Below are 14,034 nucleotides of genomic sequence, written 5' to 3'. Positions count from 1 at the left end.
GGGCGGAGCCGGCGCCAGCGGCGGGGGCGCGGAAATCGAGGCCGGGGCTCCGTCGCGGCCTTGCTGGTGCTGCGGGAGGAGGAGGCGGAGGCCCCGCGCCGCCCCCGCCGCCGCCTTTGTCTGCGCGGGGCCGGGCGGACGCGGCGGGGCCGTGAGAATGGAACTGACTGAAGGTGAGCGCGGGGCCGCGGCGGCCCCGGGGCGGAGGGGCCGCGGCCGCCATGTTGCTGCGGGAGCTGCGGCGGCACCGGGGCGGCGGGGCCGGGCCCCGGGCACAGCCCGGTCAGGGCACAGCCCGCTCGGGACAGGCCCCGGCTCAGCGCCGTGACGCGGGATCCCCCGGCCGGCCCCGCGCTCCCCGCTCCGGCCCCGCGGCTCTCACCGGGGCCGAGCCCCGACGTGCTGCGGGCGAGAAATTCGGGGTTTCGCCCGCCGGTGTCACCGTGCCGCGGCCCCCGCAGCTCGAGGAGCGGCGTTTTACTGCGCGCGGGAAGAGCTGCGCATCAGCCCAGGGTTTGTTGTCGCTCTGGTGGTATTTTTCTGCGGTGCTGTTGCGTTGTGCTGCACTTTGTTGTGGTCTCGCTGTGTTTTCGTTTCGCTGTCGATGAGCTCGGGCGTTTCGGTGCGTTTTGTTGTTAAAAAGTCTTAATGATGGCGTGGTTCTACAGATGTTAGCTAGCCCGAAGGACAGTATTAAGTAGCCGGTAGTTATAGTTGATGGGAAAACTGTAGCGTGTTTTGATGGCTGTTCAGGTCTTTCAGTGACCTTTTGCAGAGATGCACAGCGAATGTTTTGGTAGTTATATTTTTTTTATTATTATTAACTATTTTTATGAACTGATTGGAAGGATTTTGCTCCAAAGCCTGGGCATGTGCTTTATGAAGGTGCAGGGTAAGAGTGAAGGATGGTGGTCAAAGACTGTATGTTTAGTTTCAATACAAACATATTTTGCAGTTTCCAGTTTCATGCCTTTGCCTGAGTTTGAGGAGGTTTGTGTGAGACACGTTGTGGTTCTTGCCCTGGCTGTGATATCTGACTTCTGGCTTCATAGCAGTATTGGCCCGTGACTTTTCCTGAAGATCCAGAGTTTTTGCTCCATGTTTTCCATTGGAATCCCATGGCTCTCTATACCAATGGGTCTCTGAGCTCCTTTTTCAGACAAACCCCTTTTCTCTGCTGTCCAAGTTGTTTCTTTCCACAGCACCGTGGGAAACTTCTTCCAAATGCCCTTATCAAACCCAGTTACAGACGTGACTGTTTTTCCTGGCATTCAGAAACCAAACACAAAACACCTTTACAAAGGTGCACAGGGAAGCAGCCTCACCTCATGCTTCAAAGTTTGTCAAGAGGCCTCTGATTCACCACTGGTGTCTGCCAGGAGGAACAGCTCAGTCTAGCTGGAGTCAGGAAAAACCCACAGCCTGTGGGTTTCCTGTTAAAGACTCAGGTGCAGGTGAAAATTTGGTGTTTTAATGTGTGCAAACAGAGCTTTGTCTGGGGATTTGTTAAGGGCATGCAGAGAAGGGTGGGACAAAGCAGATTGCACAGACTGAATGCAGGGATTAGTAGGAACAATTGTTTTATTTCCCTCTGCAGTTCATACAGTTCTGACCCACTGGGATGATGTTCCAGGTGACAGAGGTGTCCCTCTGGTTAATGTGACCAGGAGCAGTGGCTGTGCTCAGCTCAGGGGAGCAGTGAGCTGCAGGGGTGTGTGTGAACTGCAGGCTCAGGGCTTTGAGAGGTCAGGAGCCATTGCATCACTTCAGACACCCGGCCTGTCCAGCCAGGCAGCTCTGTCTGTCTGTCTGTCTAAACACCTGCAGCAGTGAACAGCTACTGAGAGCAGTTGCTGCATTGCTTGGGTGTTTGACGAGAGCAGCAGCAGTGCAGCTTGGGTGCCTTGGGATGAAACAGCACAGGAAATGGCAGTAAACATCTCTGGGGTAAGGAGGGGTCAGCAGAGTAGGATGTCAGCAGAGGTTTGCATCTCTCTGTTTAGGTCTGTGTGGACAGGAACTGAGTGGTATTTGGACATAAAGATTTCCTGGAACTTCTGCTTTTGAGGCTGGTGATAGAAAGCCCAGCTCAGGGTGATGAGGCAGTGACACCATTCTGAGCACACATGGCTGACTCACAGCAGTGCTCCCAGCTCCCTTAGGGAGTCAGCAGGCCAGCTCCTGCCTCACAGCACACACCTTCCATCCAAAAAACACCTTACCTCTAACTAACCCTGGGTGGGCACTGTCAACAGAAAAGGATAGGAAAAGGTTTGGTGAAACCTGTGTTTAAAATGAGTGTGTGCTGGACTTCATCAGTAGCTGTTGTGTTTCTCCCTGCTGTGGCCACAGCCAGACTCATCCAAACCTACAGAGCTCCCTGACTGGGAATAAGAAAAGCTGTGACCACCCAGGACTGGAATTGTTTGATAATCTGAGGTCAGTTGTTATTTAGTCCAATTCAGCATGGAAGCAAGGTTTGAGAACTTCAAGTCTTGTTTTCTGAGAGCAAAGTTTAAAAAATACTCATGCTAAAACTGGTTTTAGGTAAGTGGAGTTGTTGGTGAAAAGGTGAACCTGGAGGATCCATAATCTCTGCAAAACCTTCCCCTCACTGAGCACTCACTCTTGGAGTGGAGCTGATTTTTTGAGTTGTTCTCAGTTGAGCTGGGAAGCCTGGGATGGGAACTGAAACTAACAGTGTTCACTTAAGGAAGAGCTCTACTGACCTGCCTTATTCTGTGCTGCTTACATTTTTCCATTTACCTTTTCCTCTGTTCCTTTGAATTGTGACTCTCCCATGGAGGACAGGAAAATATTTACTGAAGGTGTGTGGAGTCTCAGTGTTTGTAAATGGCCCTGTGTCCCTGTCTGCCCTGGGAAAGGACTAGAACAGAATGGGGGACTCTCGCCTTCAAAGAGGAAACTCCCTCATTAGGAAATACTGTTTCACTTTTGAAAGTGTTCATTTCAAATTGTTTCATTGTTGATTTCAAGTTGTTTGTTGTGAAGTGTCCATTTCCTATAAACCTTGAAGTGGTGAAACTGTTTCTTTATCTGTTCATCTCCAGTGTTGTATCAGTGCAGGATCTGTTATGGGTCATGTTTGGAAGCCAAACTGTACAGTGGGTTCATAGAGTAATCACTTGCATAGTGAGAATAATTTATTCTGGAATACTTTTCTGCAAGATCAGCTGAAAATCCAGTTCCCCTGTGGTCTGGGTGGTGTTGCTGTTGCTCTCTGTGGTGACAGTGGGGTGTCCTTCACATCAGTGCTTAGGAGGGACATACACAAAGTGACCCTTCCTTGGGTTTGGATGTTGAGATTCCTGTGCTCAGGTTCCCCGTTGTGTCCTGGTTTTGTGGGTCACTCTAGGGCCTGTCCTCCCGCTGTAATCCTGCCCAGGTGCCACTTCACTGGGCAGCATGTGGGGCCTGACCCACTGGTGCAGAATTTTGGGCAAGGAGAGTGGGAAGGTCTGGGTGTGTTAACAGTGATGGCAGGAAGGAGCTGGCAGTGATGTCGGTGCTGTGGGGGGCAGAGAACAGCCTCGGTGCTTTGGGGCTGCTGGGGCAGTTCCTGGAGCCCTGGCCCTGGTTCTCAGCCTGCACAGAACTCCTGAGGAGCCAGTTTGGGATGGGGTGTCCCAGCTGTGCAGCACAGCACAGGCTGAGTGACACAGGTGAGCTCCAGAACGAAGGAAAAGGAAACAAATCATAACTCTGTTCTTTAACCGGTGGCTCCTAAATCCAGTGTAAATGCAGTGCTTTGAAGTTCATTAATCCACACTTGTGTCATGTAACAAAACAAAGCACAAGGGCAGCCACCTCTGCAGAGCCCGTGGGAGCTGCATTGGCAGCTGGGACTGTGCCCTTCCAGCTGTGGATGTTCCTGAAGTGCTGCCACAGCTTCCCAAGAATTTTTTATGAGTATTCAGAAGAAAAGATTGAACCTGGTTTTAGCGAAAAATAGAACCTAGTGTGAGAATCTACTGTTTGCTCTTCGGTTTGGCAGATGGAAAGTAACAATTCAGTGGTAAATTGTACAAACAGTCCCACTTCCTCTTCCCAGAAAGGGGTGGGTTGGGGTTTTTGGCCTTGCTGTGCAATCCCAGTGCTGCTCCTCAGATCTGCTGCCCCTGACGGTGCCACTTGTGTTGGTTTGCTGGCTGATGTGCAGAGCTGTGGAGGAAGGGTTGGTTTCATGGCCCCAAGGTTTAAAAGTTCCTGCAATGAGAAAATTCTGCTGCAGAGCCTTGTGCTATTATTGCCCTGAATTGCCTAATTACAGTTACAAACGTGCCCGAGTCAATCTCACAGGACAGTGAAGATGAGGACAAGCATCAATTTAATCTAAGCATGAAGATCATTGAAAAACATCACCCCAAAACATCCAGCACAAATCTGTTAAGAGTTCTTGTTGCTGTTGGAACTTCAGTGACTTTTTGCAGTCTTAGAGGAGGGAAGTTCTCAGTGTTAGGAAAGCTCTTAGCTAAGGTATTGAGATGCATGGCTTTAGGAGGGTGAGAATTGCATGTGGGCCGGGTTTAGTGGAGGTTTCCTTTAGAAGAAGTGTCTGTGGGATGCATTAATGTCATTTCTAACCCAGACCAAAAGGGCACAGTAACCCTCCTGTGTGCCCACACAGGCAGAACAAATACCATGGGGCCGTGTTTGCTTTGGACAGGCTGAACTAACCTTGTGGGAAGCAAACTGGTGTTTCTTACCTGCAGGTCAGGTCACTGTTTGTTGCTTCTTGTTGAACATTGAGCTGCTTACATGAATGCCAAAGCCTTCTCTGAGCCTGCAGTTGAGCTTTGGAAGTCTAACTTTGAGTCTGATTGAGGTGTTTTAATATGCCCTGGAAAGTTGAAGGTGTGGAATCTCATTCAGTGAGTAACCTCTGGGTTTGGGGGTCTGTTGATGCTGAGGTTCAGAACCATGCAGTGCTTAATGTTAAAATAAGGTGTGAGGGGCAGGAGAATAACCCTCCTCACACAGCTGCTGGGAGCCAGTGCATGCAAACTGTACCCTGCTTTTCTGGGGAGGGAGGAGGTTGGGAAGCTCCATCTGAGGCTGCTGCAGGGCACTGGTTTCCCAGTGGCCAAGGTGGAATGACCCACTTGTTTTCATTGTGCTGATGTTCAGAGCATCCTATGGCTTGCCCAAAGGCTGCTCATGTCTCAAATTTTGGCAAGGAGTTGGGGAGGGAGGAGGAGAAGAGGTTTCTCTGTTTGTCTTTCTGTGGTGTTCCTGGTTTGTGCAGTTTACAGTGACTGTGTCAGGACAACTTGGTATCTCTTATCTGCTGCAGGGTGAAATGCTGTCCAGTGCTTCAGGCTGGAATAACCCTTCCAAGGGCATGACTATGAAGCCTGTAGAGAGTGCTGGGGAGTTTGGCACCATTACTCTGACTTTGTAATACTTGGCCTTATAGTTCTGAAGCACTCGTAGGTGCTTCTGATATTTTTTGAAATATCTTGGAAAAGAAGAAATTTGCCCGATGAAAGACATGTCAGGAGCCCTTTGTAAAGGCTCAGTAACACCGGTCCTCTCTAAACCCATGTGAGGGTGGCCGCTGAATAGAGAGGGGGAAAGTGTTCTTGAGATCCAAAATCCATGTGAGGGTGGCTGCTGAATAGAAGGGAAAACTGTTCTTGAGATCACTTTTTTCCTTAACTGTTTGATTTGCTTAATTACTGTTATTGAATTTACGCTGACTTCTTATTTCCCTTCCCCTGCCTCTAGGCCCTATGAGAAAAAGGGAAAGCTAAGGATGCTGGAGCAGAACAATGGATTTCTCTTTCTCTTTCATGCAAGGGATCATGGGAAACACAATTCAGCAACCACCTCAACTCATTGACTCGGCCAACATCCGCCAAGAGGAGGCCTTTGACGGCAGCAGTGACATTGCCGAGGATGGGGGCCGGACGCCGTACGAGGCCGCGCTGCAGCAAGGCTTCCAGTACCCCACACCCACGGCAGAGGAGCTGCCCCCCCTCACCAACGGGTACCCCCCTGCCATCAGCATGTACGAGCCCCAAGCCAAGTACCAGACGTACTCTCAGTATCCCAACGGATCGGCCAACGGCTTCGGGACGGGCAGGAACTTCAGCCCCCCGGAGTATTACCAGCTGGAGAACTCCAACGCCAGGCCGCACGAAGTTGTGGAGAAACCTTCCCCTCCCCAGCCGCCGCCTCCGCCACCACCTTCAGCTCCACAAGTGGGGATTCCAAAGAAGACTGGCTCACCAGAGATCAAACTGAAAATAACCAAAACTATCCAGAACGGCAGGGAATTGTTTGAGTCCTCCCTGTGTGGGGACCTGTTGAATGAAGTCCAAGCGAGGGAGTACGCTAAGGCAAAACATGAAGGGAGGAAAGAGAAAAGGAAAAAAAGTAGCAAGCATGACTCTTCCCGATCGGAAGAGCGCAAGTCGCACAAAATTCCAAAATTAGAACCAGAGGAGCAAAATGTAAGTGGAATGGTAATTCAGCCATCTGTACACCTGGTATTGTTGATGGAGAGCGTGTCCAGCAAGGTTTGTCCTTGTTCTGGCTGTGTGCACGCTGAGTCACCAGGCTTTAGTTACTCGTCAGAGCCTCAGGATGAGGTTGCCAGGAGCTGTGTCTGTAGGTAATGCAATGTTGGTTTAAAGGCTCATGTGAAAAACAAATTTTAGAAAAGGTTATATATTGTTTTTTAAATATTGTTTAGTGTTATAGCATGTTTAGAGTTTGCTACGCTCTGGCCAGTGTTGAAGATGGAACTTCTGGACGAAAGCTCACACATTCCTAAAATTGCCTCTCGAAAGAGTGCTAGATTGTTGAGTGGAAAGTGAGGTTACTTGGGGTATTCAGCAGTGAAACATTAATCAATCTTGTACCATATTGTCCATGTCCAGAGGATGTACATCAGGTGGTGTTAACTGAGATTCTGGGAATCAAAGACCCAGATTACCTTGGTGCCCTCTCATTCTTTTTCTTTCAGTTTCATAAGCCACTCCTGTACTTCTGTTTCCATTTCTCGTGCTTGTTCCTGCCACCTCTGTGGTGCTGGTTTCTGCCTCTCCCAGTTTGAGGGAATGGGTGGCAGAGAGGCTGGTAAGTGCCAGGAATGGGGAAGTTGCCATTTCTGGCAGGGACAGAACTTGCCCAGCGCAGGCTGGGCTGTTACAGAGCCTAGCTGAGTTTGTTGTCAGGCCTATGAAAGCCCTTGGTCCTTGCTGTTCTCAGGGAGAAGATCCTGTCCTGCAGGCACCAGCTCTGATCTGGTACAGTGGGTTCTGTGCTGCAGGGAGGTGCTGTTGGGGCCCCTGTGAGGTGGCTGTAGGAGCTGCTGTGTCCTGCTGAGTCCTGAGCAGTGTCTCTCTTGCACTGTATCTGCTTTCTGGCCAGGCTCCATCACCCCCACATCAGGCTGTCATTTGTTTCCCCTCTCACCAGTGACTCCTGTTCTACTCCTGGAGCTTCAGCTGTGCCTGTCCCTCTGGCTCTGTTACCTGCTTACCATGAAAATGGAATCTTCTGTCTCTCACAGACTGAACTGAAACCTTGCATCTTGAATTCCAAGCTCCTAGTCATGTGTGTCATCCAGAGTTCACCAGAAATCTTGGTCTTGCTATTGTCTTCCTTGTTGCTTTCATTTCCCTTTCTAAATGTGGTGTTGCAATAAATGTTTCGTGTTACCCAGCCCTGTTTCAGACATGGCCTGCTCTGACAGGAGCAGGATTTTGTGCTGGTGGTTCTCAGTATGAGTTTGCCAGGGCAGTCCCAGGTGCATTGTCCCTTCATTTTGCTTTTCACTGCACAATTTCATCTTCATGTACACTTTTGTCATCTTCAGTGTTAATGGTATGAGACTTGTGACTTGGGATCATCTTCATAGGAACAACTTTTGGTACAACTGAGGTTGTTTTATAGTTTTGCACTCAACGAGGCTGTGGCAAGTCAGATGGTCACCAGTTGTTCCTTATTCTGATGCTGTAATTTCAGAGAAAATCCACTGACTGTGAGGGGATGGCCATACTGGAGAGGCTGATTTAAAATGGAAGTGTTGTGAACTTCAAGCTCTGAATCCTTGTTTTGAGAATCAACCTCTCTGCTCAGTAGTTGTGTTCTGTGAGGAGCTGGAAGTTTGCAGCCTGTGAACCCAGCTCTCCTGGCAGAGGGGAGGTTTCACTAACTCCCTGTAGCTAAAGAGGGGCAGCAGAGAGTGCTGTGCTTCCTGCTGTGCAGGGAGGAAGAATTTCTGCCCAGCAAATAGCAACGTGATTAGTCTTAAGTGGTGGTTGTGTACAGCCAGCTCCAGACGAGACACTGGGCTGTGCCACCCCTGACCTGAGCTGCTCTGTCCCTTTCCTTGTGTCCCCTAGTTCTCTGGAGCATGGACTGATGTGGGGTCTGTGCTTGGAGTGGCCTGGCAATAACGGGGTAGTCAGCATTATTAGTTCCTCACTGCTTGTGTCTGACACCTCCTTCTGCTGCTCTTTGAGTCCTTTGACTTCTCTGCTGCAGGAAAAGCAAGTGTGTGGCATCTGTCTCCTGAGACAGTTCCCAGCCCACCCTTACCTCAGCCCCTGTCCCCTCACACCCGCTGGCATGGCCACCCCACGTCAGTGTCAGCTTCTGGCTGATTCTGCTCTGTGTTGTGGTCTTTTGATCCTCCAAATATATTTGTCAACTCTGTGCAATATAACATCGATTTTACAATGATCATGTTGTATATTTAGCATAATTAATGTACTGCAGTTCTTGCAAATAACTGGTGTACAGTGAGACTCACCAGATTGCTGTGGATATCCTCACATGGGGTTCTCTGGTTTTTGGAAATTGTGTGTTATTTTAGGTGGAAAGTTACTTGGGTTTGCTGTTTCTGAATGTATGTTCTTCTGTCATCTGTTACAGGAGAACATAGTTATATTCAGGTGTGATAGTAATGTAAATAGTGTAGGGGAGACCAGGTATTTCTTTATTGTCATGTTACTATGTTAATTGGGTACAAGGAGTAGTCAGTCATATTCACATTTTCTGGGTTCGTGGCTGCCTTTCTCTCTGTGAATTATTTTTTTCTGCCTGGTTTCACTATTATCTTCTGTTGCTTTACTGTCCCTTTACAGTAAGTGTTGTTTTCCTTTTTTCTCTTCACTGTTACCCATTTCTTAGAGACCAAACGAGAGGCTTAGCACACTCTCTGAGAGACCAAGAGAAGATGCAGTGCTGGAGGAAGCCCCGGTTAGTACATGCACCAATTAACACTTTTGGAACTCAGAGAATGTCACTATTTTTGGACTGTTTCTTCCATTGATTCTTTAATTTATCTGATAAATCAGTTGTCTTTTCTTTTAAACTCTTATTACTTTCATTACTGCATCTACGCATCTCTTATTGTACTGGATTTATTGCTTTATTTTATCCTAAAAGCAGTATTTCTAATCAACGTAGAAAGCAGAATCCTTTATTTTATCCTAAAAGCAGTATTTCTAATCAACTTAGGAAGCAGAATCCTTTTTTTGGGGGGTGGCAGTTGCTCTTTTGTGTCTCAGTTTGTCGGTGATGTTGTTACGTAAATCCCAGCTGTGTGCAGCTCCTTTCTTTCATGTTTCTAAGAAATGTTTTTCTCATCTTGGATTATCGAACCTCAGGGATATCTGAGAGAACAACAACAACAAGTCCCTGTGGATGGTGTGTGCATCTCCAAGTGCTCTAAATCCTCTCCTGTGGTTTTAATCTGGTGTTTCCTTTGCAGGTCCAGCAGCTCGTGCCGTCCCTTCCAACGCAGGTCACCCACGACGTCAAGTTCCAGGTTGGGGATCTGGTTTGGTCCAAGGTGGGGACGTACCCGTGGTGGCCTTGCATGGTGTCGTGTGATCCACAGCTTGACGTGCATACCAAAATTAATACAAGAGGTAAGGGAGGAAGCTCTTTGCCAGAGTGTCAGGTGTCTGTAGCTGTTATTAAAAATATCCGCATTCTAAACTGCCTTTGCAGGGTGGATTCTGCTCTGTGTGTGCTGAACAGGACAGTCCTGGCACACACAGAACTAGTGCCTGGTACGTGACCTCTGGAGGTGGCACTGTGGGAACAGGCTGGTGCACAGGTGTTTCTGCTTTTCTCAAGTCAGTGTGGGAGTTCAGTGTGGGCAGGATGTCCCAAGCATCCATCCCAAACTGTTCTGGATATGGCCTGTTGTATTTCTGTACTTGGGCCAGGTACTACCACTTGCAGGAAGGAAGGGCTGAGGAGGAGGAAGGTGTGAGCTGAGCAGGCAGAGCAGTGTTGGTACAACTGCTGAGCGGTGTTTGCCCTTTCAGGTGCCCGGGAATACCACGTGCAGTTCTTCAGCAACCAGCCAGAGCGGGCCTGGGTGCACGAGAAGCGCGTCCGGGAGTACCAAGGGCACAAACAGTACGAGCAGTTACTGGCTGAGGCAGCCAAGCAAGCCAGCAACCACTCTGAGAAACAGAAGGTACAGGGGGCACTGGGGGGATCATCTCTGTAAGGGAGATGCTCCGGGGCAGGTCTGGAACTCTTCAGGGCTTTGCCCTGAGAAGGACTGGCTGCATCTCACCGGCAGGGAATTCGGCGTCCACATTCAGTGTCAAAAATACCCTGTAAATGGAGAGCAGGCTGCAATCTGCTGCCTGAGAGATGCAGAGACACTCAGGGCTGTGTTTAAGTGCTGGAGTGGCAAAATCTTCAGTGTAACCAACTGCTTGTCTTGTCCCTTAAGATTCGCAAGCCGCGGCCGCAGAGGGAGCGAGCGCAGTGGGACATTGGCATTGCCCACGCCGAGAAGGCGCTGAAAATGACCCGGGAAGAGAGGATAGAGCAGTACACCTTCATTTACGTAGACCAAGAACCAGAAGAGGCTTTAGCCAAAGCCAAAAAGACTGCTGCTTCCAAATCGGAGGCCAAGAAGAACCGGCGGCCGAAGGCGGCGCCGAGCTCGCAGCCGGAGCACGCCGGCGTGGCGGCAGGCTCGTCGCCTTGCCACGGCGAGCGCCGGCAGGGCCAGCGCAGGCACTCCAGCCTGGAGGAGGAGGAGGCTCCACCCGTGAAAATCGCCTGGAAAACAGCTGCAGCTAGGAAATCCCTACCAGCTTCCATCACCATGCACAACCTGGATCTGCAAAAGTGTAACATGTCTCCGGTTGTTAAAATTGAACAGGTTTTTGCCCTTCAGAATGCTGCCGGGGATGGAAAACTCATCGATCAATTTGTTTATTCCACCAAGGTACGTGCTTGGTGCAGTGACCCCTCTTTTGCTCCTGAGTTATCCCAACCTGCCTTACTGGGGAGCTTGAACTGTATCCACCAAGCTTTCACCACCCATGTTCCTTTCGTTGGAGAGATTAACAGACAGATGTGACAATAGAATCTTTCAGTGCACTGAGCCCCACGTTCAGTGCAGCTCTGGCAGTAACTGTTTTGCTGGTGGCAGAGCAGCTCCCTACAGATGGCCATATTTTTGTTTGTAACACATTAAAAATATTAAAGCTGTTTAACTTCAGCTTCCTAGTTGAAATAATCCAAAAATTCTTGATAAAGTCAGTGTTTTTTTTGGGAAACAGATGACAAAGCTGTTAATAATGTACTAAAAAGTAATAACTACATTTTGTGTAACAGACTTTTAAATTGAGTTCTGCCTCTGAGCTTCCTTCAGGTGCACAGCAGCTTCCCACAGTCAGTGTAAGGAAAAGGCTTAGGACTATTTCTCTGCCTCCTCCTTCTGCCTCTCTACCTGGAGAGTGTTTATTTCATCCTAAACCCTATAGAGAAGGTAATGTTTAGAAAAGTCACTGGAATTATTTTTTCCTTGTGTGTGAGGGGAGATTGAGAGGGGTGGAAAGTCCTGCAGGGAAGCAGCTCCATAGTAAATTAATCCTGTCTGTGTGTTGGGTTGGAGAGCATTGATTGTTTCTATTCTGAGATTCAGGGGCAGGCCTGTTACCTGGTAGCAGCACACCTTTGTAACAGGGGAAGACAATCTTTTCTTTTTTTCTTTTCAAGGGAGTTGGTAACAAAACAGAAATAAGTGTCAAAGGACAAGAGAAAGTTAATTCTTCGTCAGCTCAGAGAAGTGAGAAAGCAGTGGTGCAAAACGCGTCCTCTCCTGAGACAACTTCTGGGGCAGCAGGTAGGGAAACTGCAATCCTGGTCTGAACCTGAGCCCACAGCATGAGAATTCAAATATCAAACCCAGCATTTTCTCATTACTTAAAAATTATGAACATCTTTCAGTTCACATAGTAATTGTAATGAGCATGGCTAATGTCACACATGGTGAGCCAACATACACAGCATGGCTGTGGGGTGGGATTGGTGGTTTGGCCTCTGAACTTTGTGTCTGCAGCTTACAGCCTGAGTCAACATACTCAAGGGATGATGTCCTGTGCAGAGCAATGGCAAGTTGGTTTAGGAGACAACCCAGTGGATGTGTGTTAGCAGGGTATTGCCATGACTTTTGGTCCCAAATGGAAAATATGAGAGCTGTCATGAAAGCACAAGAGTCAGGAAGTGGCACGTTTCAGTAGGGAATGTCTGATGTGAGATGCAGACCTCCTAGGCTTTGTTGTTCCGTTTTTGCGTGACCTGTTAAAAAACAGGGAATTTTTTAAAAACTGCTTCAACTAACTCCATTGACCAAATGAGGTAGTGGTTGCCTCCTGAAACCATCTCAGGGGGTACATCATAAAGCAGTGAGTTTTGAGCTATCAGGTCTGAGGGAGAAGAACCACTGAAGCAAATAATGGAACTTGGGCCTGAAATGGGAAAACCTCGAATGAGCTATTTGAATCTCATAATGTTGCCAGGTGTCACTTCTGCTTTAACTATTCATCTATTTGGTTATTTCTCCCTTAACAAACACAAAACAGATGAGAACCAGAGTCAGAAATCTCAGTGGTCAGCATCCATGAGTCCTCTGCAAACACTTCAGGTTCTGTGTGATGGTTTTAGGCAGGGTCATTTGCTATGCTGGTTTATGGAGCATTTGGGAGCACACAGGCCATGTGCTCTGGATTTCCTGCTGTGAGGGGGGATTCCCCTGCTGTTGGCAGTGGTGGTTCTTTCCAGCTGTGGTTGCTGTGGCTCCTTGAATTGCCTTGCAGCAGGAGAGGCCATCGCCGTTCTGCTTCTCTCACCTGGGATCTAAAGGCTTCAGCTTCCCTATGGCTCCTCAGATGTAGGGGGTGAGAATTCTGAGCCTCTCTTTTTTCATTTTCTTAGGCTTTTTGGATACGTAACACTCCACCTGCTAACACCCTGTAAGTGCCTGAGCTTACCTGCAGTGCACACTCCAGTCACTCTCAAAGCCATTTCCAAAGTCCAGTTATTGGTCCCCTCTTGTGGAACATAACTGCCAAGTCCTTTTTTCAAATGTAAGGTCAGTGGAACTTCAGAATCCCTTTACGGTAAAGTATTTCCCAGACTGACTCTGGGAGTCCTTATTGATAACCTGCAGTTAGATACACAGAATTCAATAATGCTGGAAAGATAATTCCCTTACTTGAAACCTGCTACTGCAAGAGCAGCCCTGGGAATCCCTGGTGCCTCTGGCCTGCAGACACTGAACTAGGATTTATCTCCAGCAAGGTGGAGGGCTGGTCCAACATCTGTCCTGAAACTTTGGATGAAAATATACCTGAAGATGGGATGGGAGCATTGTGAAGGTGATGACTGGATCCTTGGAGAGCAGGAAGAGGAGAAAGTGCCCATTGCAGTGGTCAATGTTGCTGTCAGCCAGCATTAGACACTCTGGTTCTGGAGTTCTCTGATCCAGGGCTTGATTTTATCTCCTTGGCTTCAGCGGGGCAGCATAGGGAGAAAATCCATTCTTCCATAAAGTAACTGTTGGTCACATCTGCTCAAATGTACCTGAAGCTGCTTCAGGGGATTTTGGTCACACAGCAAAGTGACAAAAGTTATTTCCCAGCTCTGATGTGGAGAACCACTGCTGCTGTGCAAGTTCCTCAAGGGATGGGGCCTGTTGGAACCAGAAGTTACACGTGGACAGACATGATGGTTGTTGAC

General features: G+C 48.6%; 1 protein-coding gene across 8 annotated transcripts in view; it reads left to right on the top strand.

Moving 5' to 3' along the window:
* Nucleotides 1–6: 6 nt before the first annotated feature.
* NSD3 (nuclear receptor binding SET domain protein 3) overlaps nt 7–14,034 on the top strand; it is a 37,791-nt gene continuing 23,763 nt past the window's right edge. For 3 of the 8 annotated variants that reach the window (XM_041479582.1, XM_041479563.1, XM_041479559.1), the window contains exons 1-7: nt 7–173; nt 5,749–6,476; nt 9,166–9,234; nt 9,749–9,908; nt 10,314–10,468; nt 10,733–11,236; nt 12,013–12,139. In XM_041479582.1, the coding sequence (XP_041335516.1) occupies nt 5,793–6,476; nt 9,166–9,234; nt 9,749–9,908; nt 10,314–10,468; nt 10,733–11,236; nt 12,013–12,139 (1,699 nt within the window). In that variant the 5' untranslated portion in view covers nt 7–173; nt 5,749–5,792. The other 5 variants (XM_041479552.1, XM_041479542.1, XM_041479601.1 and 2 more) reach the window with 3 other exon arrangements.

This window comes from Pyrgilauda ruficollis, unplaced genomic scaffold, assembly GCF_017590135.1.
Source record: "Pyrgilauda ruficollis isolate IOZ18807 unplaced genomic scaffold, ASM1759013v1 scaffold113, whole genome shotgun sequence".
NCBI classification, from domain to species: Eukaryota; Metazoa; Chordata; class Aves; order Passeriformes; family Passeridae; genus Pyrgilauda; species Pyrgilauda ruficollis.
The sequence above is the reverse complement of the archived record's forward strand: the minus strand, read 5'-3'. Positions and strand labels throughout refer to the sequence as shown.